Source organism: Antechinus flavipes, chromosome 1, assembly GCF_016432865.1.
Source record: "Antechinus flavipes isolate AdamAnt ecotype Samford, QLD, Australia chromosome 1, AdamAnt_v2, whole genome shotgun sequence".
NCBI classification, from domain to species: domain Eukaryota; kingdom Metazoa; phylum Chordata; class Mammalia; order Dasyuromorphia; family Dasyuridae; genus Antechinus; species Antechinus flavipes.
In genome coordinates this window covers 713,445,949-713,471,724 of record NC_067398.1, presented here as the reverse complement: position 1 = coordinate 713,471,724, position 25,776 = coordinate 713,445,949, and the positions used below count along the sequence as shown (strand labels likewise).

Sequence of the window (25,776 nt, the reverse complement as noted above, 5' to 3'; positions counted from 1 at the left end):
AAGAGAGATAAAGACAGAAATGGAGAGGAAGAGAAAGAGAGACAGAGGGAGAGAAACAGACAAAGAGAAAGAGAGAGCACCAGGCAGACCTGAGGAGGGAGAGAAACCAGAGAAAATGCTTGCAGGCTGGAGGTGAAGGGCCTTGTTTGGGGAGCTACCAATAGGGGTCTGTGTGTGTGTGTGTAAAAAGGTGGCACATCGCGAAGGGGGCTAGAAGCAGCCAGGGGGACTCTGGGAACTAAAGCAGGTGCTCTTAGCTTGGGATCCATGAATTTAAAGAAGTTTAGGTAATCATCCCGCTATCATTCTCTTCCTTTACATCCGGGCATTTTATTTCCAACATTTAAAAACAGGACTCGGAGGCTTTCTCAGGGCCCGAGAAGTCCGTGTCACAGAACTGGCCGGTGACCTTTGACCTATGGGGAATCCCTCTGGTCTGTACTTTGGGGTGCACTTCCTCCCTGAAAGTGGCGCCCCCTGTGGTCAGCAGATGCCTCCACATTCTGGGCCGGTCAGCAGGGACTTGGTCAATGCATGAGAATCCTTTGGGGGAGGGAAAAGAGACTTGGAGGAGGGGCCTCCCGGTTGTGTTCCTGGGCACCAGCACCTCCCCGTCCCAGTGTTAGCTTTCCTGGCTCTCACAGCACACTGCGGGTTCATAGTGAGTTTGTAGCCCACTAGGACCTTGGGATCTTCTTCAGTCAAACTGCTGTTTACATGTGACTTCCCTTCCGAGTGAAGTTGGGGTTGACCTCAGAGTCATATTTATGGCCCTTTCATCGCGGGCCATGCTCTTGGACCTCAGCTCTCCGTCCCTCTTAGGTCTGTGAACCCAAGGCACTGACCATGGGGGGATCCACAGCCCAGGGCCTAGATCCAAGAGAGGCAGCGGGACGGGTTGGGAAACCTCCCAGCTCTCTCCTCTCCTGGCCCCCCGCCGTCCCTCTTGTCCGCGGGATCCTGCTCCTCCCGGCCCCCACGGAGTGGGGGCTGCTTTCTCTCCTCACCCGCTCCTCCCCCCTAATCCCCCAAGGCGGCGGCGGGGGGGGGGGGTCGGTCTAAGTAGCACTTAAGGTTCCTTGGAGCTGTAAACCCCAGGAAACCACGGGGACCTCCTCTGATTGGGAGGGAATTGTCCAAAATGCCCCGAGTCACTGGTGGAAGAGAGCCAGCTTCCCGAGTCGCAGCCAAACTGGGCTCCTCTCCACCCCACAGAGCTCGGGGTTTGGGTGGGGAGCCAGGCCGGTTTGGGGGGAGCACGCGCTTGGGGCCCGGCAGGGACCTGGGAAACCCTCCCTCGAGGGGTGACTTTATGCTTCCCCTTCCTGAACATTCTCCCCCCAGATGGGCTGTAAGGCAGGAGCCGTGGGTTCTAATCCAGGTTCGGCCCCTCGCTAGCTGCGTGGCTCGGGGTCAGCCGTGCCTCAGTTTCCCAGGGCGCAGGGGGTACAGCCCTCGAGTCCAAATTCTGCCTTGGGTCGAAGTGAGGACCAAAAGCGACTCTATTAGTAAAGCGATGAATTGATTACGAGCTGTTAGAGATCCGGGGAGGGGGGAGGGGCCCCTCGCTTGGGGGTGCTGACGCGCTCTCCTCCATCTGGGCGGTCGAAGCCCCTTCAGCCCGGCTGGTCTCACTCCGCAGTCCCCCGAGGATTCAGTCGGCTTCCAGATTTCCTTTCTGCAGTCCCAGTGTCTGACCCTGCCCCCATCCTGGTGCAGCCCCTCACCCCCACTCCTGCACGAGGGCAGCAGCTGCTGGGGGGCGGGGAGACCTGCCTGCCTCAGGTGCTCAGCTCTGTTTATATCCCCCCTCCCCCAATAAACTTCAGCCGCTCCTCTGGCCTCCAGGAACGAACTAAACGCCCGTCTGGCATTGATTGACAGTCCTTCATAACGCAGCCTTCCCCCTCGCGGATCACCGACTTGGCTGCCCCATCTCCTGCCTTCGTGCCTTTGTCCCCTTCCCCCCGGGTTCTCGTCCTCTCCGGGCTGGAAAGCTCTCCTTCCCACCCTCCTTTCGGCCATCTCGCTCAGGGCGTTTAACGCCGGGCGGCCTCAGTTTCTTAGTCTATCAAATGGGAGGGCGGGTTTGGAGCAGACTTCAGGAGCAGGCAGGTTCAGCGGAGCCTCGATTTCCCTTTCTGTAGCTCGCAACACGAGCAGCCTCTCGCCACCCCCGGCCCGGACCCGGCTCCTGCCCCTCTCCGGGTCCTGCTCCGCCCGCGGCCACCCGGTCTCTGGGGTGTAGCCGCGGTCCTCTCGCAGCACTGAGGGCGGGGACCGGGGGTAGGGAAGGGAGGGGTGCGAAGGGGAGGGGCTCCAAGAGGGGAGGAGGACTGGGGGAGGAGCGCCAGAAGGAGCTGGAGCTCCAGTTGGGGCGGGGGGCGGGAGGGGGAGCGCTAGAAGGGACAGGGGGCGTAGGGAGGTAGGAGGAGCGTCAGGAAGGGGCGGAGCTCCAGCTGGACCGGGGGACAGGGGAACGAGCTGGGGGGTGTGGGGGGGAAAAGAACTGAAGTGGGCGGGGCTCCAGGCTGGCTCGGCCCTGCGGCGGGAGGGGCGCCGCCCTCGGGAACAGCGGGCTGGCTCGCGCCGGACCGGGCCGGGCCGGGGGCGGGGGGAGGGGGCGGTCCGCGGAACAGCGGGAACATGGCGCGCGGGACTCTCTAGGCTGGGCGGCCGCGGGACCGTTATCTCGAGGCCGGCGGGCGAGCGGGCGCGGGCGCGAGGCGCGGGCACGAGGCGCGGGCCCCGGAGAGCGCGGGCGCGGGGACCATGGAGCCGCCGTCGCCGCCGGCCGCCCCCCCGGGCCGGGGCCGCAAGAAGCGGGAGCCCGAACCGCCCCCGGTAAGTTAGCGGAGCTGCGGCCGCTGCGGGCACTTTCTTTGTGGAAACTCCTGCGCGGGCCGGGCCGGGCCGGGGCCGGGGAGGGGGTGTGGGGCCCGGCCCGGGGGGACTCGGCTCGGGCAGGGGCCGCCCCGGCTGGGGGGGTGGCGGGTCGGAGGGAGGCGGCCACCTGCGGGCGCCGCGTTTGGGGGTCCCGCTGCAAAGTGCCGGTGGTGCGTGACGTGGGGGCTCCGGGTGCGCTGTGCGTGCCCCCTCTGGAAAGAGTGAGAGGGGGTGCACAGGATGAGGGTTCCGGAGTGGGCTGTGTGAGCCCCGGCTGGGAAGTAAGAGAGGCTGGTGCAAGGATGGGAGCTCCGGGGCGCTCTCCGTGTTCCCCCCTCTGGAAAGAGTGAAGATCATACGGGATGGGGTTCCGGAGTGGGCTGTGTGAGCCACCCTATGTAAAGAGTGAGAGGGAGTGCACGGAATGGGGACTCCGGGGTGCGCGCTGTGTACCTCCCTCTGGAAAGAGTGAGGGTCATACGGGATAGGGGTTCGGGAGTGCGCTGTGTGAGGCCCCCTCTGGAAAGACTGAGAAAGGGTAGCAGGATAAGGGCCCCGGAGTGCACTGGTGTGCCCCCTCTGTAAAATAAGGATGGGGGGTCCAGGGTGTGCTCCTCTGCCCCCTTTGTAAAAGGTGAGGGTCTTAGGGAACGGGGGTTCCGCCTTCCCCGGAGCCAAGTCCGAGTGCGCTGTTTCCTCGGCTGTAAAGTGTGAGGGGGTACCCGGGATGGGGGCTCCAGCTCTCCCAGAGCAAAGTTCCGAATTCTCTCTCTCTGCAAAGTTTGAGGGAGCCGGGCCCGGTGCCGGTCTTTATCGTTCTGGGTCCTTTGTTCTTTCGGTCTGGTACCTCTTCTCCAAAACCAAGCAAAGCGGGGACTAGCGGGGCCACTCTCCAAGTCGGGGAGAAGGGGTTCAAGTCCTCCATTGCCTTGTACTGAATGTAACCGAGCCCAGGCACCTCATCTCCCGGGGTCCCCAGGGAACTTTTCAGTGTTGGAAGCCGCCGAGAAGGAGCCGCTGCATCTGCGGGGAGAGGAAGTCCCTCCTCAGGCCCGGACCCGGGAACAGCCGAACGGCCACAAAAAGAAGGGAGAGGGGCGCCCTGCCGGAGCCATCCGCCTTCCCAGCTCAAATCGGGCCAGCCGCTCTGAGTGGCAGTTTCCTGCTCCAGGGTGGATGACGTCTTCCAGCTTGAGGGGCTGGGGGCTTCTTCAGTCCTCTTCCCCATCGGCAAAGTGAAGTGCTATAACATCTCCACTTCCTACCACTCCCCCTCCTTTCCTTCCTTCCTCCCTCCTTCCCTCTTTCCCTCCCTCCCTTCTTCCCTTCCTCCCTCCCTTCTTTCTTTCCTCCCTTCCTCCCTTCCTCCCTTCCTCTTTTCCTCCCTCTCTTCCTTCCTTCCTTCCTTCCTTCCTTCCTTCCTTCCTTCCTTCCTTCCTTCCTTCCTTCCTTCCTTCCTTCCTTCCTTCCTTCTTCCCTCCCTTCTTCTCTCCCTCTTTCGTCCTCCCCCTCTTTCTCCTTCCCTATCTTTCTTTCCATCACTCAGCATGGTCCCCACCCCCTCTGGGCCTCAGTTTCCTTAGCCATAAAATGAGAGGTTGGGCTGGATGGCCTCTATGGTCCTCCCCCATCCTAAATCTATGACCTTGAAGCTTTCTTGCAACTTTAATTCCTTCCTATGGGCATCCTGGGTCTGTTTCCTTCACCATATTATGGGAGCTGGTTTTGGATGATCTCCAAGGTCTCCACTTTGAAATCTCTTCTCCACTATGAATTCGAATCTCTCTCTCTCTTTCTCTGTGTGTGGGTGTAGTATGTACTGGATGATCCTCTAAGATCTCTTGTAGTTCTCACTTCTATGATCCCTCTTCTGGTCCCTTTAGCTTTCTTTGGTGACAGATGAGAATTCTGGAGTAGAGTTTCTTCTCAGTCCCAGGTCCAGAAGCCAGATAGGTCCCGGCAAGGCTCAGAAGCCCAGGGGCTGGCAACAACACCAGACTGTGACCTCCATGGCCCCTTGCAGTGCTGAGTTTTGGGGTCTGGTGATTCTGTCTTCTATCTCAGTCTCTTTTGTGGTCAAGGAGGTAATAATGTCCACTTTTCCTTGAAGAACACTGATTTTCCTCATGGGAATTAGATTTTTGAGGTTTGAATCATTTTCAGTAGGACCACTCTGGGCAGTTTTTATGATGTGCAACCGGTTTCTCGATGAAAAGCTTTGAGGAACTTTGTCCACTCCCCACACACAGCGTTGCCAGTTCCTTTCAATAGATAAGATTTAAAGGAACTCTGAAGTATAAACCTCACCTTCATCATTTTGGCAAAGATGACAAAGAAAGTGACAAGGACTTCAGGAAAAAAAGCATATTAATGTAACTTTGGTGAAGCTTGTGGATTGGCCTAGAAAATTCTGGATAGTAATTTGGAATCAGACCCAAAAAGTTACGATAGGACACATCGACTTTGATGACCTTTTCAACTAAGTTTATTCCCCAGAAATATAAAGAGAAAAAGAACCCATATGCACAAAACTAGAGCGAGCAGCTTTCTATGGTACCAAAACACTGGGAAGTAAAGGAGTATCCATCAGTTGGGGAACAGTTGAATAAAAATGATTGTATATGAATGTAATGGAATAATATTTTCCATAAAAAATTGGTAAAGGGATGGATTCAGAGAAACCTGGCAAGATTTACATAAAGTGATTAAGAGTGAAATGAGCTGAACCAAAAGGTCAATTTATGCAATAACAACATTGTAAGACAAAACTTTGAAACACTTACGAATTCCAGTCCCTTGCAATAAACCTTGATTCCAGAGGACTCATGATGAAACATGTAATTCACCTTCTGACAAAGAGATGATGCCTTCAAGATGCAGAATGAAGTATACATTTTTGGCCATGAAGGATGTGGGAATTTGTTTTGTATGGTAGGGTATTTATCATAAGGATTTTGTTGGGTGGATGGGAGGAAGAGGAAGTAAATGCTTCTTAATTGAAAAATAAAATTTAATGTAAAAAAAGATAATTGGGATCACAACATTTAGAGATAAATGGAAATTTTTTTTTTTTTACCATCTGTTTAGAGATAAGGAAAATGAACCTCAGAGAGGATAAAGTAATTTGCTCAAGCCTAGGGGTATAGAAAGTCTCAGATTATTAGAGCCATTTGGTCAGAGTAAAGGATCATAATTGGTTCAGTTTGACAGTAATAGACAGAATGGTGCAAGAGGCAGCACAAGTTCTTTCATGGAATACTGGGAGAACTTCTTTATTGAGGTCAATAGAATTTGATGTCATGTTAGTCTCCTAAAGCTTATCTTTTAAAAAAGGATTATTTTCTGGTAATTCTTCTCTGCTTATCAGATTTCCACTTTTCAATTCTTATTGCTACTGGTGATTCTCATTTTCAGTACTTTCTAGAAATGGTTTGGTAATGACTTGATACCAAAATGCATGACATTTGCAAATGTTAGGCAATAAAAACTTGTTCTTTTGAGGCAGGTAACTATATTTCTTCAAAGAAAATCTGAATTTGTAAATGTTCTGAACTGTTTGCATTCTGCACAAAGCTGAGTATTTGTAATTTATGTGTCATATTTAGGAATTTAATTCTGTCTGGTTCAGAGTTGGTTCTCAAATGGTTGGCAATCATTGGCTACCTCAATATTTCATTTGGCAGTTCAAATAAAAGTTGTGGTTTTAGAGTTTCTATAGCTGATTCGAGACAAGGTGGCATTTGAATTTATCTTTCAGAAAAGATAGCACATTGCTGTTGGTAGATTCTGTGCTTAGCTTTGATTTAAATGATCAAAAACACTTGCTGCTTTAAAGACTATTGTCAAAGCTTCCTTGAAAGCCAGGGAATGCAGATTCAGCACCCCTCCATTTCAGGGGAGGAGGCTGAGGTCTGGAGAAGGCGTGGGGCTCAGCCTAAGTTTCTGGGTTCTGTGTTGGGATAACGAGGTAACCTAGTTCTGGAAGGAGTGAGAGGTTTTCTTTCACCTTCCTCTGCTGGAGGTTCTCTTTCACTGGGACAGGGATGTTTGAAGGTGGTGCGCCACATTGTGTCACCATCAGTGGTCCTTCTCCAGGAGGGCCCCAAAGGAAGGAATCTCCAGAAATGATGAGGACGAGGCAGTTGCTGAAATCTCTATTGGTTGATTCACAATGAAGCTATGCCTTTGCCTGGCATTGGCGTTGTTAATGAGGGATTGAAGGCCGGATCAGAGATTTTCATGGGAGAAGGAGGTATTTGGGGAGTATGAGGTACCCTGAAAGCCAGTGTAGACAGTCATCGCAGAGAGCTGCCCGGGTCCCCTGCCCAGGCTTCCCCATCAGTATAAGGCAGAGGCTGGACCAGGGCTTCTTGGCTCAGGGGCCAGCTAACTCTACACTAGCACACTCCTCAGCTAATTCATAATTGTTATTAAAATAATGCTGTTCTGCTCCAAGGTTATAATCTCCTAGTACACTAAGTTTTAGTTTAAGTTGATTATGCTTCCATTAGCACTTTCTAGAACAGCTCGGGGTATTTCATGAACAATTTTCTATTGGTTGGGATTCTTCTCCCCCTTCCCCCTCCTGCGCCAAAGATCTTTTAACTTCTTAGGAATTTGGTTAGGTAATGGTCTCTGACAGTTACATATGAATTTAAAATTAATAATTCCTTTTTGGTTAAAAAAATTATTGTCATTAGCATTGTTGTTATGCAATTTAAGAAAAAAGGCAGAGATAAATAGCTAGTGTGATGCTCTAAACAGTCAGTGCTTATTAATAATTAGTAAAAGGAAATATTTGCACTGGAAAGAATTATTTGTTTTAACAACCAATCATCAAGTATTAAACTCTTACAGTGTGTCAGGCACTGTGCCAGGGATTGGGGATCCAATCCAATCATCATTTATTAAGCACCTGTTATGTGCCAGGTACTGGAGAAGTTAATAAGGACATATCAGAATATATACAAAAAGAATATCAAATGGGTAAATAATAGTGAATATTTTGTAGCCCTTCATGGTTTTCAAAGCCTTTTGTAAACATATCATTTGATCCTCACAACAATCCTGGATGATAAATGTTATCATTAACCCTATTTTATAGATGAGGAAACTGAGGCAGACAGGCTAAGTGACTTGCTTGCCCAGGGTGGCACAGTTTCTCAGAGTCTGAGGATAGATTTGAATTCAGGACTTCTGGACTCCAGGCAAAGCCTCTACCCACTGCACTACCTGCCTGCCTCTAAATTTTACAAAATAGTTACGCAGAAGATCATTTGTGAAGGGAAGGCATTAGCAATGGGAGGAAGTAGAAATCAGGAAAGGTTTCCTTCAGAAGCCGGTTGCTGAGTTAATCCTTATGAGAAGAAAAATACTCAGTGGGAGTGGCTATGAGGAAGGGGAGCATCCCTAACATGGGGGATGGTCTGCAAAAGAACTAGGACTGGAGAGGGAGTATCCTGGGAGGTATGGAGAGGTTTGGCTGGATCATAGATTTCAGGAGGGGAAGGCTGTAGAGCTATGTGGGGTCGGTTGTGTAGACCTGAAAAAGCAAAAAAGAAAAAGATTCTATTTTATCCTGGAAATGATAGGAAGCCGAAATTTCCCCTTGGCTGAGTAGAGGAGTAGCCTGGTCAGATCTACTAATGGGGGACAGTGACTTGGGCAGCAGCCTGTAGGATGGATTGGAAAAGGGAGAGAGAGAAGTTGGGAAGTTCTCCAGAGGAGAGATGATGAGGGAGGACCCAGCTGGGTGAGAGGCAAGAGATGTGGCAAAGGTGGTATACTAACTGAGTAGAAACATGGAGTGAGGGTAAGTGAGGTAGGGAAATTGGAAGAATAGGGGTGCCTTTGACAGAAATTGGGAATTTTGAAAGAAGAGAAGAATTTTGAGGGAAATATAGTTAGTTCAGTTTTAGACATATTGAATTTGATCTATTCCCAAGATATCTAGTTTGAAATATCCAATAGGCTGTTGTTGATATGGGAACATTAATTGAAAGACTTAAAAAGATTACCACTAGATACAAATATATATATACATATATATGTACTCACATAAAATAGCATATTTATGTATCCATATATGTGCACACTTATATTTATATATCATAGATTTGTATCCATTACACAAATAGAGAGGAGATAGTTGAATTCATGGGAGCTGTTCAGGTTACCCAAAGAGAAGAGGGTCTAGGACAGAGTTTGAGGGACATGCTCAGAGCATGCAATATGGATAATGAGCCAGAAAGAGGCAAAAGGAACCCTCAGACAGGTTAAAGTTGAACCAAGAGAGAATTCGCCTCAGAAAAACCCAGAGAGGAGTCTTCAGGAGGAGAGGGCAGTCAGCGGTGTCAAGGGCGGCCTCCAGAATGGGGACTAAGAAAAGGCCACGCAGTAAGTGAGACCATTGGTAACTTTGGAGAGGGAAGTTGTAGTGGAATGATGAGGTCAGGAGCAGAATGGAAAGGGTTGAGGAGTGAATGAAAGGAGTGGAGGTGAAGGCAGCTTTTTCAAGGAGTTTGCCTTGGAAATGGGGGAGAGGTAGGGGATGGTGCCTGGAGAAGGTGGTAGGATCTAGGCTGGCTTTTTAAGAATGGGGGAGGCTCGAGGCCGGAGAATTGAGAAAGGTGATTGACTAGGAGACTGGAAGGGTTGGGGTGGGCAGAGAGCTCAGGGTGGACTCCGGAGGACCGAGGAGGACCTTGGACATTTGCTAACTGCATGACTCTGGGAAAGTTATTTACACTTGCACCTCAAGTTCCTCATCTATAAAATGAAGGCATTGGGCTCAATAGCAGATCTCTTACAACACTGAATCTCTGATCCTCTGCTTCTTTTAGTGTACCTATCGATGGGGGACTGGTCATGGCAAGAAGCAGGGTCAGCTCTTTGTCAGAGACTGGGTGAAAGGAGGAGAGATAATAATGCCAGAGTTTGAGATGAAAAGAGTGGGAGAGAGCTGGTGCTCGCAGGCTTCATTTTCCTTCTTTTAAAAAAAGTTCTTATTGTTCAGCCATTCCCCAGCTGATGGGCATCTACTCATTTTCCAATTCTTTGCTGCGACAAACATTTTTGTACATGTGGGTCTATTTTCTTCTCTTTTATGATCTCTTTGGGATACAGACCCAGTAGAGACACTGCTGGATCAAAGGGTATGCACAGTTCGGTAGCCTTTGGGCATAATTCCAAATCCAGAATAGTTGCATTATTTCACAACTCCACCAATAATATATTAGTATCCCAGTTTTTCCACATCCCCTCCAGCATTTATCATTATCCTTTCCTGTCATTATAGCCAATCTGAAAGGTGTGAGGTGCTATTTGAGGTTCATTTTCACCCACAAATAGAGAACAGCATCTCCTTATTGCTGAGAGAAGAAGAGAGAACATTTTCTTTCCTTCTCTTTGCCTAGTAGATCACAGATGTTTAGAGGAAACTGGGCAGGTGAGTTCAAGAAGTGATAATAGTGAATAGAGGAGATGAGGTGATGGAAGAGAGAAGCAGTAAGTGAAATGGATGGGGGAATGGAGCAGAAGGACGTGCTGCTGCTGCTGCTGCTACTGCTGTTGCTACAGGGAGATTATTGGGTGGAAGAAGCTGTGCTAAGTAACCCAGTGATGCAGGGTAATGGAAGAGAATTGGATTTGTGTTTAAATTCAGGTTCTGCTTTGTGACCTCAGAGAAATCATTCATCTCTCTGAACTTCAGTTTTCTCATCTGTGAAATGATCTGAATTCCTAAACTCACAATTGTTTGGGTACCATTATTGGCTTTTATATCTTTCTGTAACTCTTGCTATAAATGAGCCCTCATACAGACAGATGGCATTGTTCTAGAGTTTTAATAATCAACACTTTGAGGGAATGTGAAGGCCTACATTTTAAAGATCATTGTTGATGATCAGTGTATTTTTCAGTGTAGACAATTCCTTTTCAATTGCTAGCAGTCATAGAAATAGCAGGTAGTCACACCTACACAACAGCCTCTTTAGGCAATGCTTACCTTCAATTTTTTAAAAAAATTTTTATTATAGCTTTTTATTTACATTACATGCATGGGTAATTTTTCAGCATTAACAGTTGCCAAACCTTTTGTTCCAATTTTTCTCCTCCTTCCCCCTCCCTCAGATGTCAGGTTGACCAATACATTTTGAATATGTTAAAGTTTAAGTCAAACACAATATATGTATACATGTCCATACATGTCTTTGCTGTATAAGAAGACTTGGACTCTGAAATAGTGTACAATTAGCCTGTGAAGGAAATCAGAAATGCAGGGGAACAAAAATGTAGGGATTGGGAATTCTATGGAGTGGTTCATAGTCATCTCCCAGAGTTCTTTTGCTGGGTGTAGCTGGTTCAGTTCATTACTGCTCCATTGGAACTGATTTGGTTCATCTCATTGCTGGAGAGGGCCATGTCTATTAGAATTGATCATCATATAGTATTGTTGTTGAAGTATATAATGATCTCGTTGGTCCTGCTCATTTTACTCAGCATCAGTTCATGTCCATCTTCTCCAGGCCTCTCTGAAATCATCCTGCTGGTCATTTCTTACAGAACAATAATATTCCATAATATTCTTCCCTTCAATTTTAATGAAGAATCATGCACATTTGGGATAATATTAAAACAATAAAATCAGTAGAAACAAATTGTTATCAATTATTTTAAAATTTGGCATTCTTTATATTTGGATTAGGATTATAACTATATAGAGATCTTAATTTTTTCCCCTTATGTAAGAATTAAATTTGAACATTTCCTCAATTCAATTCATTGATTAAGACCTTTCCCATATGTCCCATCCTGTGCTATTAATGCAACAGTTCTGCCCTTCTTCTAGAGAAATGATCACCTTTGGACTTTTTTCCCTACCTTTTGCTGAGACATTGCTCATCCCATTGCAGAAGCAGTCAGCAGAAGCAGGGCTACGGGGCTGACTGCTGGTCCCCAGTGATGGAGTCTCCTGTGAAAGCCCTATTTATTGTGATTGTTCAGGCATTTTCAGTCACCTCTCATTCTTTGTATCCCCATTTGGGATTTTCTTGGCAGAGATGCTGGAATGGTTTGCCATTTCTTTCTCCAGATTATTTTACAGATAAAGAAACTGAGGCAAATGGAGATAAGTGAGGTTGCCCAGCATCACACAGCTAGTATCTAAGGCCAGATTTGAATCAGGAAGATGAGTCTATGCAAGTCTGCAGATTGTGAATCCAGATTTCCACTTAAATTTTCATTGAATCTTCTACCTTTCATTCATGTTAGAGAGCCAGGCTAGTATGAAAATTTAGGTGTGAATGTTTCTCCTAATACAGTGACCTTTTGGTAGGTGGCTAAAACCGTTTCTGTAATGTGAGGCGTCTCCCATCCAGAAGCTGTATTATCAGCATTTATGTGGAGAATCTTCTGCGCTACACCAGGGAAATCCCTCATGCCCAGTGTCTGCTCTGTTGAAGAGTGGGGATAGAAGAATAGAAATTTTGGGACAAGGAGAGAGAAGAGGGAGACCCCCAAATTGCAGAAAACTTATGCTACTGCTCATGGGAAACAAGGGTAAAGGGAATGGAGAAGAGCAAAGGGATTCGATTTAAATATTCCATTCAGTTCAGTGAGCATTTATTAGATGCCTGCTGTGTGCCAGGCACTGTGCCATTTGCAGATTTTAGTCACCCCCAAATCCCAGAGGCATGAGTGCTCCATTCTTTACCTGGAGAGTGAGCTCTACAAGGAGCTTGGAATTGTTTCTGAATTTCCCCCCCACCTAGGGGCTAGCTCAGTTTTGGGTTCCTCACATTTAAGCTCCTCCCTTTAACCTCATCTTTTCTGTAAGCCATTTGAAGATAGTGCAAGATGTGATTTAGCTTTTAGAGCAGGAGCGGGCTTTGAGACCCCGACCATGGTGGCTGTTTTCCCCCCAAAAGGGGACAGAGAAGTTGGGGCAGCCTTGAGTTGAAATCCCCCCCCCCCCAGCCCCAAGCACTGCCATCTGGTGACATCTCCATGAAAGCTTTGACTAGGTCCTCAGCAGGATGGTGGGAAAACTCTTGGGCTCCTTACAGACCGTGCCCTTTGAGGGCATCTGCCCTGCCCACCTGGCTCCTCCCTCTGCGGCTCTCTGGTCTGGATCATCACTCCTGCTGGTCCCCTCGGTCCCCTCGCTGTGGGGCGCCCCGAGGTGCCGGGCTGGGTTCCCTCATTAGTTCCCCTTTGTTTGCTGACATCTCTGCAGGTGACTTCGGATCTCTCAGGTGTGAATGGTCCCCAGCCATCCCAGACTCATCATGTTTAAACAGAACTCACCAGTTCCCCCCAACCTACTCATCCCCCACCTTCCTTATTGTCATTCAGTATGCGATCATCTTTCTAGTCCCCTGGGTTCACAACTTTGGTATCGCCCAGAAGCCAGGTGGCCCAATGGATGGAGCCAGAAACCCAGCGCAAGTCACCTCTGGTTGCCTCAGCTTCCTCACTTGTAAAATGACATTAGTAATAGCGCTCCCTTCCAGGGTTATTGTGGGGATCAGATGGGACAATATTTGTGAAGGCTTTGCCAACCTTAAAGTTCTGATAATTATCATCTGGCACTCTCATCCACTGCCCAGTCCCTACACTTGCCATTTCCTTTTTCCATCCCTGCATCCCCTTCTAGGCTGCTTTGCTCCACTCATTCAGGCCCTGTTACCTCCTGCTGACTCTCCTGATGCTTACAAATGTGACCATGTCTCCCCCCCAACCAGGAATTCCTCCCTTGACTTGCTTTTCCTGACTAATTTTTGTCCCATCTTCATCCACCATTTCCTGGTTAACTCAGTTCCTTGAAGGCCATCTCCAAGCGAGTTTCCACTTCATTTCCTTCTATCTTCTAGGTTCTGTAGCCTGCCTTTTGATCTCATCTTTCAATGGAAACAGCTCTCTCCAAAGTTATTCCAAGATTTAAAAATGGCCAATTCCAATACCTTTCTCTCCTTTCCCCCCCTCCCTTCTTGACGTTTCTGCAGTGGGTTGTCACCCTCTTCTACTTGATACTCTCCCTAAGTTTTTGTGACGTTTTCCTTTTACCTCTTCAACTACCCCTCCCCCACTTATTTTCAACCTTTTTTTTTTACATTTTGAGTTCCAAAATCTCTCTACCCTCCCCCCACCCACTGAGAGGGCAAACAATATGATATTAATTATATATGTGAAATCATGCAAAACGATTCCGTATTAGTCACATTGAAAAAAAAAAAGAAAGGAAAATAAAAGAAGTGAAAAAGTATGCTTCAGTCCGTACCCAGAGTTCATCAGTTCTCCGTCTCAAGGTGGATAGTATTTTTCATCATGGATCCTTTGGTATTATCTTAGATCATTATATCAATTGATGAGGAATTAAGTCCTTCTCAGTTGATCATTGTTACAATATTGCTGTTACTGGGTAGAATGTATCCTGGTTCTGTTTACTTCACTATGCATTAGTTACATTGTAAGTTTTCCCAAATTTTTCTGAAACCATTTTTTGCTCATCATTTCTTTTTTCTTTTCTTTTCTTTTGCTGGGCACTTGGGGTCAAGTGATTTGTGAAGGCTTTGCCAACCTTAAAGTTCTGATAATTATCATCTTGCACTCTCATCCACTGGCCAGTCCCTTCACTTGCCATTTCCTTTTTCTATCCCTGCATCCCCTTCCTAGGCTGCTTTGCTTCACTCATTCAGCTAGGAAGTGTTAAGTGTCTGAGGCCAGATTTGAACTCAGGTTCTCCCGACTTCAGGGCTGGTGCTGTACTGCACCACTTAGCTATCTTGCTTGTCATTTCTTATAGCACAATAGTATTCTACCCCAATCATGGAACAACATTTGTTCAGCTATTCCCCAAACGATGGGAATGTCCTCAATTTCCAATTCTTTGCCCCCACAAAAAGGACTGCTATCAATATTTTTGTACATGTAGAAGAAATGAAGCCTTTATTAGAGAAAATTGATGTAAAATTTGTTTCTGTTTCCAGCTTTCTTGCTGTTTTGATTGCATTGATTTTGTTTGTGCAGAACTATTTAATTTATTGTAATCAAAGTCACCCTTTTAACTTTCCATTAACCATCCCTTTTCAGTGTTCTTTGATAGCTGGTTATCTTGGTCATACTCATTAACTCTTGATGTCCCCTAAGGTTTAGTCCTTGACCCCCTTCTCCCAACATTGCTTGGGTTCGGTTACGATCCTGATGCTGATAATTCCCAGATTTATTTGTGCAGCCCTAACTTCTCTCCTAGCCCCGTGGCTCATGTCTCCAACTGCCTATTGGACATCTCAAACTAGATGTCTTACAGACACCATAAATTCAACATGTTCAAAACCAAACTCCATTTTTTCCTGAAACTCCATCCCATCCCTTCCACTGTCCTCCCAGACTGCCACATGATAGACATCATATGGATACATCCCTTTCCTTCGTGCCCCATACCAGGTGTGGCCATGCCAGCCCTTTCCAGCATCTCTCAAGCACTGCCCCTGCCCTCACACCCGGACGGTTTGGTCAACCTTCCAAATCTCTCTTCAGTTCCGTCCATCTGTCCCTCACCTCCCTAAAGTGCAGCCCTGACTATGTCGCTTCCTTATTCAGGAATCTCCTTCACCTGCAGAATCAAAGCCCAGCATTCACAGCCAGTGTCATCCCGCCCCTGTCCTAGCATTTCAGGCTCCTTCCTCCTTCCTCCTGATGTGCAGGGAGACCAGCCTCCTGGCCGGGCTCCATCGCCCCACCCTGTGTTTTTGCTGACTGCCCCTCTGGGCTGAAGTGCTCTTTCCTCTGTCTCTTACCACCCTGGCTTCTTTAAAATCTCCCTCCCACCAGAAGCCGGGCCCATTGCCCTTAATCACCTCCATTTTACCCATCCTGTCTTGTGTTGTTCTCTCCCATGGTAGGAATGAGTTCCTCACCTCTGAAATCCTGAACTTCTTTCAAGACTCAGCTCAGGTCCCCCCCTCCCCCCTTCCCGGGACATCCAGTCTCAACTGATTCCAGGCCGCTGATGTCCCCCTTCCCCAAACTACCATGCATTCACTTGTATAGTCAGGTGTATTTCTATATGTAGATTATTTCCTTCTGCTCCTCAAGGCCAGGAAATGCATCACTTTGACTTGGTATCCCCAGCCTGACACACAGCAAGTGCTTAATAAATGCTTGCTGATCAAACTGCTTTCTAGTGGCACTTCCTTGTCAAGCTGTTTTTTTTTTTTTTAAACCCTAACTGCTTATAAGAGTTTGTATTTATCCCTCTTATATTTTATCCTGTACTAATCTAGCCTGTTGAATCACACCATCCTGTGTATTAGTGGAACTTCTAGCTTGCTGTTATCAGCAGATTTCATTTAAGGGATCTTAACCTCAGCCTGATTAAAATAATATTTTGATAACTTTCAGTATAATTGGTTTCCTTTGTAATTCTGTGTATCTAAAACATGCTAGTCAGAAGGGTCAACGGGCTTCATCAGATAGCCACTGGGTTCTATGACATAATGAAGTATAGGGACTTCTGGGCTAAACTGTCTATCACAGAGTATTTAGTGAGTCCTTGCCACATGCTAGGCACAGTGCTAAGCTCTGGGCAAAGAAGACAGGGAAAAACAATCAAGAGTTCTGTAAGAGCAGTATTAGAGACTTAGATCAAGTGCTTCATGAAAATGTAGATGAACAGTATCTGTAGCATCCTCTTAATCTGCCAGTCAAGCAACTTGGTGAACAAAAAACAGAACTTCATCAGGTATAAGCTTCTCTTTTTTATGATTTTTTTTATTTCCAATTTTGTTACTGTTGTTGTTTCAGTTGTGTCTATTGTTTTCATGACTCCCATTTGGCATTTACTTGACAAAGATACCGGAATGACTGGCTATTTTTGTCTTCAGCTCATTTTACAGATGAGGAAACTGAGGCAAATGGTAAACTGACTTGCCAAAGTTCATACTTTTGTATGTATGTAACATTTTGAGGCCTGAGGTCTTCCTGACTTTTGGCCCCAACCTGCCCTCATTTTGAATTTAACAAGCACTATATAAAACAACCTTTTAAAGAAAAAAATAGAATAGAAAAAGAGAATTGTGCTTGAAACTGCAAATTTCTATTATATAATTTATTTTTTCTTTTAAATATATAACAAATTTAGACCTAATTGTTTCCTTCTGACTTTTTCTATGTATATTTTATAACAATGATTCATTGACTTGCTTTTCTTTTTCTTTTAACCCTTATCATTATTCTCTCTCTCCCTCTTACCTTTCCTACCCTTTCCCTCTCACCATTGAAAAGGAAAAATAAAACCTGTTTAACAACCATATGCAATTAAGAACCAAAGCCACATTGGCTGTGCCCCAATATTTATGTTTCATTTTTCACCTTGGGTCCCCCACTTCTTTCTCAGGAGATGGGAAGCAGGCTTCATCATCAGTCTTCAGGAGCTATGGAGGCTCTATATATATTTAAGTCTTTCAAAGTTGCTTTTCTTTAGTGTTGTTATTCCAATACAAATTGTCCTCCTGCTTCTGCTCACTTTGTTCTGTTTTAGTTCATGTTCTCAGATTTTTCTGAAGCAGTCCTCTGTTCTTGATGAAACCATGTTGGCTCTTGGAAATCTCTGCTTCCTCTTGTAGGACCAACTGTACCTTTAATGATGAATTTTCAAAATGATCTCACTGGCCCATCATTTTTGAACTCCTTTCTTTTCCACTTTATCTTACACTTTATCTCTGTGTCTCTGGGTTTCTATGTCTCTGTCTCTGTTTCTCTCTCTCTCTTTTATCTGTTTACCCATCTCTTACCTATTAATCTATCCATTTATCTATTTATCTCTCTAAAGGTATACTTTTTCAGAGCCATATTCCAGTCACAGGCTCCATCCCACCAAGTTTCAGTGATACTTAGGATATTAAATTTCCCTTCTTGTGTTAAGATCACTCACTTGCCTTGAGGGTGAATGGTTCCTGGAGATGTAGGGCCCACTGACCTTACAGGGGTAGCAAAAGCGTTTCTAACTCATCTAGCTCCTCTCCATCACAGGTAACCCTCCATCCTCAAGGTGTTTGGTGGCCTAGAAGGATTTGAGGTTTTCTGGAAAGACTGACCTAACTGCCCAAGTACCCAGAATGAAAAATCTAGTTCCAATCACTTGAGTTCCTGGCCTGGAGTGGCCACTTCTGATCTTCACCATCTTGTCATCTTGCCCATCTCTTGGGCACAGTGTAGCCTCTGTCTGAAGAACTTTGGGCTGTTTCTTCTTTATACAAAATTTAAATAAAATGTTTTTAATTAAAAAAAACTTTCAATCTAGGTAAAAATGTCTATTGTCTCCCATTGTAGTGGAGAAATCTTCCACTCCTGACGTTTTGCTGCTGCAGCATGGTCATGAAGACTGTTTATTTAATAAAGTCAGGCATTTGGCTCGGGGCGGTGCCTGACTACTGTGTTTTGGAGACTGATTGGGCATCTCGGTACAGTCTCCTTTTTGTTTTAGTCTTTTGTCTGGTATCAGTATGATGATGGAGCTTAATCAACTGTTGGCTGGCTCTGTGTACAACTTTTTCAAATTTGTCATTAGGAAAAAAAAGTACTCTGGAGATAGTTGTTCAGTTTCCAGAGAAGGGACTTAAGATTTTGTCGCGCAACTTTTTTTCTTCTTAAGTTACTTTTTTTTGGAAGGGAGATTATTATGAATACTATCTTGAATCCTGATGTTTTTTAGATTATATAGAAACATGTTCTTAAAGATTTCTTCTCTGTATTCTCAGATACTTTTGGTAGGTTTAGTTTTTCTCTTCTCTACAAGACTTGATGAAAAACATTTAAAGAAATTATACAGGAAACTAGCCATGAACTATGTAATATATTTATGTATGTTTATTTGATATGTTTGAGAACATTATTTGGATTTGTGTAAAATTAATTTTTATTCCACATATTAAACATTTATAGTGTAAGGTGATCTTCAGATAAACAATCAATCTTGATAATTACAACTACATATTTTGTGCTATCAAAATGTCAAATTCAAAAGCTATTTGAATAATTAAGAAAATTCTTATGATATATTAGTTAAGATTTTAGTCTTACTCTGGAGTTTAAAGTTTCCCTCCTCCAATTAATCCTCCAAAAGTCACCAAATTGATATTCCTAAAACAGATCTGTCTGTGTCCTTTCTCTCCTCAAAAGTAGGAAGTGGTTCCCTGGAACCTTTCTGATGAATTTTAAAGTCTTTAGCCTGGTATTCAAAACTTACCCCATAAGGAGTAGAGCCAAGATGGCAGATTAGAGCAACCCAACTGAACTTTTCTCAATATTCCCCTCTAAACAACTTTAAAATAAGACCTCAACTCAAAGTTTTGGAGCATCAGAACCACAAAAGGTCAGAGTAAAACTTTTTTTCTGAACTAAGAAAACTTGAGGTCAGCAGGAGAAATCTATGACACCAGAGTGGAAACATGTTTGGAACCCACATAGATGTGGCAGCAACTTATACTGAGGCAGCAGCATCTTTGGGAGCTCTTAGCCCAGAGGCGGCTGATTAGAAAGAGTTTGCAGAGGACCCTTTGCTGGCACAGGGTACAGATGTCACTGGTTGGCAACTCTATTGCTCACATGCAATGTTGGTTCTCAATTCCAAGGCAGGGAATATTTGAACCTTACTCTCATTGGAATTAGTTCATAGAAAGAGGAACACACACACAACACACACACACACACACACACACAGGAAAGAGATGAAAAAAAAGATGATAAAAAGGAGGGCAGATTAAGGGAGGCAGTGGTTAGAAACAAAATAGACTTTTGAGGATAGGATAAAAAAAGGGAGATAAAAAGAAAATATTTTAAATATTATTACATAGTATATTACACAATAAGCAATCATAATTGTGAATATGAATAGGGATGAGTTCCTTCATAAAATGGAAGCAGATAGTAGAATGGATTAGAAACCAGAATCCAACAGTATGTTGTTTACAAGAGGTACACTTGAAATAAAAACATGCAGAGTTTAAATAAAGAGCTGGAAGGAAATTTAATGTTTCAGCTGAAGTGAAAAAGGAAGGGCTAACAATCATGATCTCTGACAAAGCAAAAACAAAAATAGTCCTAATTAAAAGAGATAATCAGGTAAATTACAATGAAGAATATAAAGAAATTTACAGTAAATTTCTCTGATAAAGCCCTCATTACTCGAATACATATTGAGTATAGAATTGAGCCAAATTTGTAAAAATAAGACCCATTCCCCAGTTGATAAATGATCAAATGATATAAACAGCCTATTTTCAGAAGAAGAAATCAAAACTATATATACTGTCATATGAAAAAATGCCCTAAATCACTATTGATTAGAGTAAGGCAAATTAAGACAATACTTAGCAGAAATGACAAATTGCCAGAGGGATGAAAAATAGATACATCAATTCACTGTTAGTAGTAAACTAATCCATCCAGTTCAAGAAAACAATAAAACTAGGCCCAAATGGCTATAAAGCTTGGATTTAGCAATGGTACTACTAGGTCTGTAGCCAAAAAAGATAAAAGAAAAAGGAAAAAACATGTATGTACAAAATTAATTTTAACAGCTTTTTTTTCCCCTAAAGAATTGGTAATTGAGAGGATGCTTATCAATTAATTGGGGGAATGGTTGAATCGGGGAGTGGTTTCAGAAAAATATGACAAGACTGATATGAACTGATGCAATGAGAAGTGAGAAGCGGGAGATCATCATGCACGGAAACTTTATTGTTATGATGATCAGTTGTGAAAGGTTTGCATAGTCTGATCTTGGCTACAGTGATATAAGGCAATTCCAAAGGACTCATGATGAAAAAATGCTTATCTATCTCCAGAGAGAAAATTGATGAACTTTGAGTGCAAATTGAAGTATAATTTTTCTATTTTCTTTGTTTTTCTTGGTTTCTTTGGAATATGGCTAATATGGAAATATGTTTTACATAATTTCACACATATAATTGATATCATATTGCTTGCCTTCTCAGTGGGTGGGAGGGAGGGAGAGAATTTGGAATTCAATATTTAAAAAGAATGCCAAAAATAAATAATAAAAAATTGAAAAGTCTTAAAAAAATAAATCCTATCTTCTGCCTGGACTTCTTTCATTTACCTTCCTGGTCTTATTTCCATTTCTGGCTCTTCACATCTAATTGGTCTGTTTAGCTAACAGAAAGTCCATCTGGTGTATCTCAGCATAAGACTAAGTATATAAAGGCAATAGTAAAAGTTTCTGTCCTCGAGGCACTTTCTTTCAGGAAGACTATATATTCATATAGAAATATGGACAATTAACAGCTATAAGCTCATTTTGCTATAGGCATTTATGTAGTTATTCAGGACATATTTATTGACTACCTACCCTGTTTAAAGTGTTTCTCAGTAAAGATTATTAAATGTATGTAGTACCTCTGTTCATGAAGAATTAAGTAAATCTAAGAAAGGAAATTAGATTGTACAAACAACTGTTCTGTGGTTATTGGAGCCTCTAGTGGATGTGGGAGGAGGCAAGGACTCATTTTTAAAGGGTGGGCCAAGGTGCCCTTGCTCATAGTGCCCCAGATCCACTGCATCTGGCAGGTGGTAGAAGAGTCTCCAATGATGGATGGAGCGTTGAATTCCCTCACGTATCAGGGCTGCCTCTCTTCCACCAGTTTTCATTTTGAACATCTCCTGTGTTTACTTGGCTGTTCACATGTGAGGTCCCTCCTCGAGGGGGAGGGCCATCTCTGTGTCTCCGACAAGCCCTCCTGGTGCTAGGTACATAGTAGGGCTTCATAAATGAATGCTTGTTGATTGATTATTGATTTCCTAGTAGCGCAGTAGAAATTAGGAGGGCACAGTGGGCCAGGCAGCGTGGACATGCTCCGCACATGATTACAAGAAGTTTCTGGCCCAGATGGGGTGTTGTGGAAGCCACTGTGATCTCCACAGAGCTGCAGGGGCCTGATGGAGAGATGCTGCTTCCTGGGTCTGCAGAGTGTCCTTGGGTCTGCAGGGGATCCTCGGTCTGCAGGGGCTCTCTGGATCTGCAGAGGGTCCTTGGGTATGCAGAGGCTCCTTGGGTCTGCAGGGGCTCTCTGGGTCTGCAGAGGGTCCTTGGGTCTGCAGAGGCTCCTTGGGTCTACAAGGATTTCCTGTGTCTGCAGGAAGTTCCTGGGTCTGCAGGGGCCCGAGCCCTGAAATGAGAGAAGGACGAGCAGCAAGGGCGGAGTAGCCAGGTGGAGGGGATGTCATCTCAACCTACTGTTGACGTTGTGGACTGAGCCTATCAGGAAGGGAAAAGGTTAACCAAGGGTCTCAGAATACGGAGTCTGTTCTTGTTTTAATGATCTTTGACCAATTTATTGTATGTTCACAAGTTGATTGGGAGCTTGATAGTTCCAGGAAAGAATGATTCTCCCTGGGACAAACAGAAAACAAGTTAGTCCCAGATGATTCCAGGATGGAAGGCCCGGGGAAGGGACAGACATCAGGAGTCATGATTGTTATTAAACGGGCCTCTCTCAAAAGTGAATCTGGGCTGTCTTTTAGAGGAGAGCGGACCTAGTGAACACCCAGGTTATACGGGCAGTGAAAGGGATTGGGCTGTCCAAGGGAGGAGCGGTTAGGTCCACCTGAGAGGGATCGGGAAATGCCGTGTGTGTCTTTGCTTTGGAAAAAGGGTGTTTGGCATTTTGTATTATCTTTGATGGAGGATTGGGGCTCTGGTGAGGAGGTGATTTCCAGGCGACCCCAGGGCCCTAGTCTTTATGTGGTGTGATCTGCCGCTGGGAAAGTTCTTTTTGGATAAGACTTCTTTGGAGAGAAGAGCTTCCCCCCTCCCTTTTTCCTTTTCTCTATTTTCCACTATTGTTAATGTTCAATTTCAGTTTTTTTCATAGTTACTGGTTTGCTGAAGGCCAGGACTAAGCAGGCAACGACTTCTGAGAACTTTATAAAATGTAGTTTGGGGTTGAATTTTCCTGAAGTGCATTTGGGAGTGATTATAATCTCTGGCTCTGATAGATCTGGGACCACGGGCCCATACACACACACACACACACACACACACATACACACACACACACACACACATACCCATACACAGTCACACACTCACACTCACACACATACACACTCACACACAGTCACACACTCACACTCATACACATACACACTCACACACAGAGTCACACACACTCACACACACTCATACTCAGTCACACACTCACACACAGTCACACACACTCACACATGCAGTCACACACACACTCACAATACAGTCACACACATACACACTCACAGTCACACACTCATACTCACACACACACTCATACACAGTCACACACATATACACTCACACATACAAACACTCACACACACTCATACACAGTCACACACACACTCACACATACAAACACACTCACATACACACTCACACATACAGTCACACACATACACACTCACACACACAGTCACACACTCATACACACATTCACACACTTACACACACATAGTCACACACACTCACACTCACATACACACTCATACACACACTCTCACACACACACTCACACATACAAACACACTCACACACATAGTCACACACACTCACACACTTACACACACAGTCACACACAATCTCACACACACACTTACACACACACACGGCTTGTCAGTTGTGGGATTGTTTCAAGAACAGCACGGAAAGGATCAATGAATTATTTATGTGATGTTCAGGAAGGCACTAAGCCGGTACTTAGAATATTGGGGAAAGTTATCACAAACAGCTCACTTGTGAGGAACTCGGAGTTTCCACAGAAGTTTCCAGAAGTGGGCATATAAGCAGAGGCCGAATGCACCCACTTGATTGGCTGGGGCAGCAAATGCTCCTTATGGGGAAGATGTCAGGAATTCTCCTTGGCTTCAGGTCTCCAGGTTCGGTGTCTGATCTCCACCGCACACTGAGCAGCCTTCTGCCTCCTTTTGGGAGAGACACTGGATGAATCAAATTTAAGTTTCAGTTTCCCAGGGCTGTGGTGCACAAAGAGCCAGAGAGAGTACCCAGGTCGCAGAGTGGAGGAGGGCGAATCCTCCCCATCTACCTAAAAAGACCCAGGGTTGGAGCTGCGTTAGATTTTTGACCAGCTTTTAGCCGCACTAAGGGAATGATGACATCCAGACACAAAAAGGAGCGGGTCCCACTGAATTCTGCTTGCAAGCTTATAGCTAATGGATTGAGTGCCGTCATAGGAGTGCAGTGATACATAGAGACCGTCTACTAGAGGATGGTCAAGATGGGAGGGTCCCGGACAGGAAAGGAGATATTTAACCTAGAGGACCCTTCATGGGAAGTAAGTCTTCACTTCATGGGGGGAGAGAAGAGGGGTCCGACTTTGTTTCTGTTCTTTCGGAGGACACCCGTAGGAATTCTAGGGTGGGAGATTTTGTCAGGGACGCTTGGAGAGTTCCGAACATAGGCCCCCTGTCCCACACCGCTGCTGATCTGTCATCCCTCAGAGGGCTGACGGAGCCTCTGTGACCATTTGTCTGACACTTGGGTTCTGCGAACGTTCAGGGTCACGGAGATGGCCTTGTGAGGGAAGTGGGGATCCCAGAGAAGGAGTTGGAGGCCCTGGGATGCTCAGGACAGAGGCGGAGGCCAGGTGGAGGCTGGGGACCCTGCTCCCAAATGCTTTTTATTTTCTTCTGTGCTGTGAAGGGGCCTGGAAGCACCAAGAAGCCAGGGGGAGGCAAAGACGTGGGTTTGGAGAAACTGGACCCGGACGGAACCGGGTGTGAACCAGGACCTGGGGGCAGCGGGGCTGGGATGAGGAGAGCCTGGGAATCCAGGAGGAGGGGTGGGAGAAACATGGCGATGTGGACGGCCTTCACATCGGGGAGTTCTGACTGCTGGGGCAGGAAACAGCCCCGGAGCTGGCTTGGAGTAGAGGAGCCACTGGGAACATTTTCCTGGGACATCTCTGGGAACTACTCAATCATTCTCTGTCTCTAGATAGTGCTGGGTGCACATCCAAGTCTATATCCTCATGAGGATATAGGCTCCTTATAGGGCTGGCGTTTCTGAATTTCATTAAAACAAATGTAATCTCGCAGTTCTAACTCTTTGCCGAGGGACCCTTAACTAAGTTTCTTTGAATACTTCACTCTTCTATCCCCTCCCCCACAATTGAGATTCAGGGACTTGAGCAGAATCACAAAGACGCTAAATGTCAAGTGTCTGAGGTGGGATTTGAACTGATAGTCTCCTGATTCCAGGGCTGGTGCTCTCTCTAGGGGGCCACCTAACAGCCCCAGTTGAGATCCCTTTTTAAGGGTTTTGTAAACTTTTTTCAAACAAACAAACAGACAAAATATACTCAAAAATGAGGAAGAGAAAAGCAAATTTATAGAAACTAGTAACAATTTCTTATCCATCTTTATATTATAATTGCTAGTTTGTTTTATGTGTTGTTTTAGATACTCTTAGTATTTACAAATGCATAATTTTGTTTTTCTGCCTTTTAAAAATTATTTTTTGATGCCTATGTTTTTATATATCCTCACTCACCCAATGAGCCTTTCCTTGTAGTAAAGAATGTTTACTAATAGATTCAATAACCACGTCTGACAGTTTAGACTGTATTCATTACCTACTTCTTTAAAGAAAAGAGAAAGTGCATACAAATATGCACATATTAAGCAGAATTTGAAATTTTAACAAGTACAGTGAATTTCTGTCTAATTTATTATTTCTCTTGAGTAACTGTGGTCATGAGTAAGCTGATTAAGGTTTTCTTCTAATAACTAAAATGATAATAAAAATATTTATATTTCCTTGTTAGGATGGTATGGTCTATGTTCAAAGCTCCTTAGTTGAATAAATATGCTCTGGAAATA

General features: G+C 45.1%; 1 protein-coding gene across 1 annotated transcript in view; it reads left to right on the top strand.

The window, feature by feature from the left end:
• The first annotated feature begins 2,756 nt into the window (after positions 1–2,756).
• Positions 2,757–25,776, top strand: part of LOC127545632 (tetratricopeptide repeat protein 28-like) — a 136,496-nt gene continuing 113,476 nt past the window's right edge. Inside the window, exon 1 of the mRNA XM_051973039.1 lies at positions 2,757–2,844. Within this exon, the coding sequence (XP_051828999.1) occupies positions 2,773–2,844 (72 nt within the window). The 5' untranslated portion in view covers positions 2,757–2,772. The remainder of the gene's footprint in view (positions 2,845–25,776) is intronic.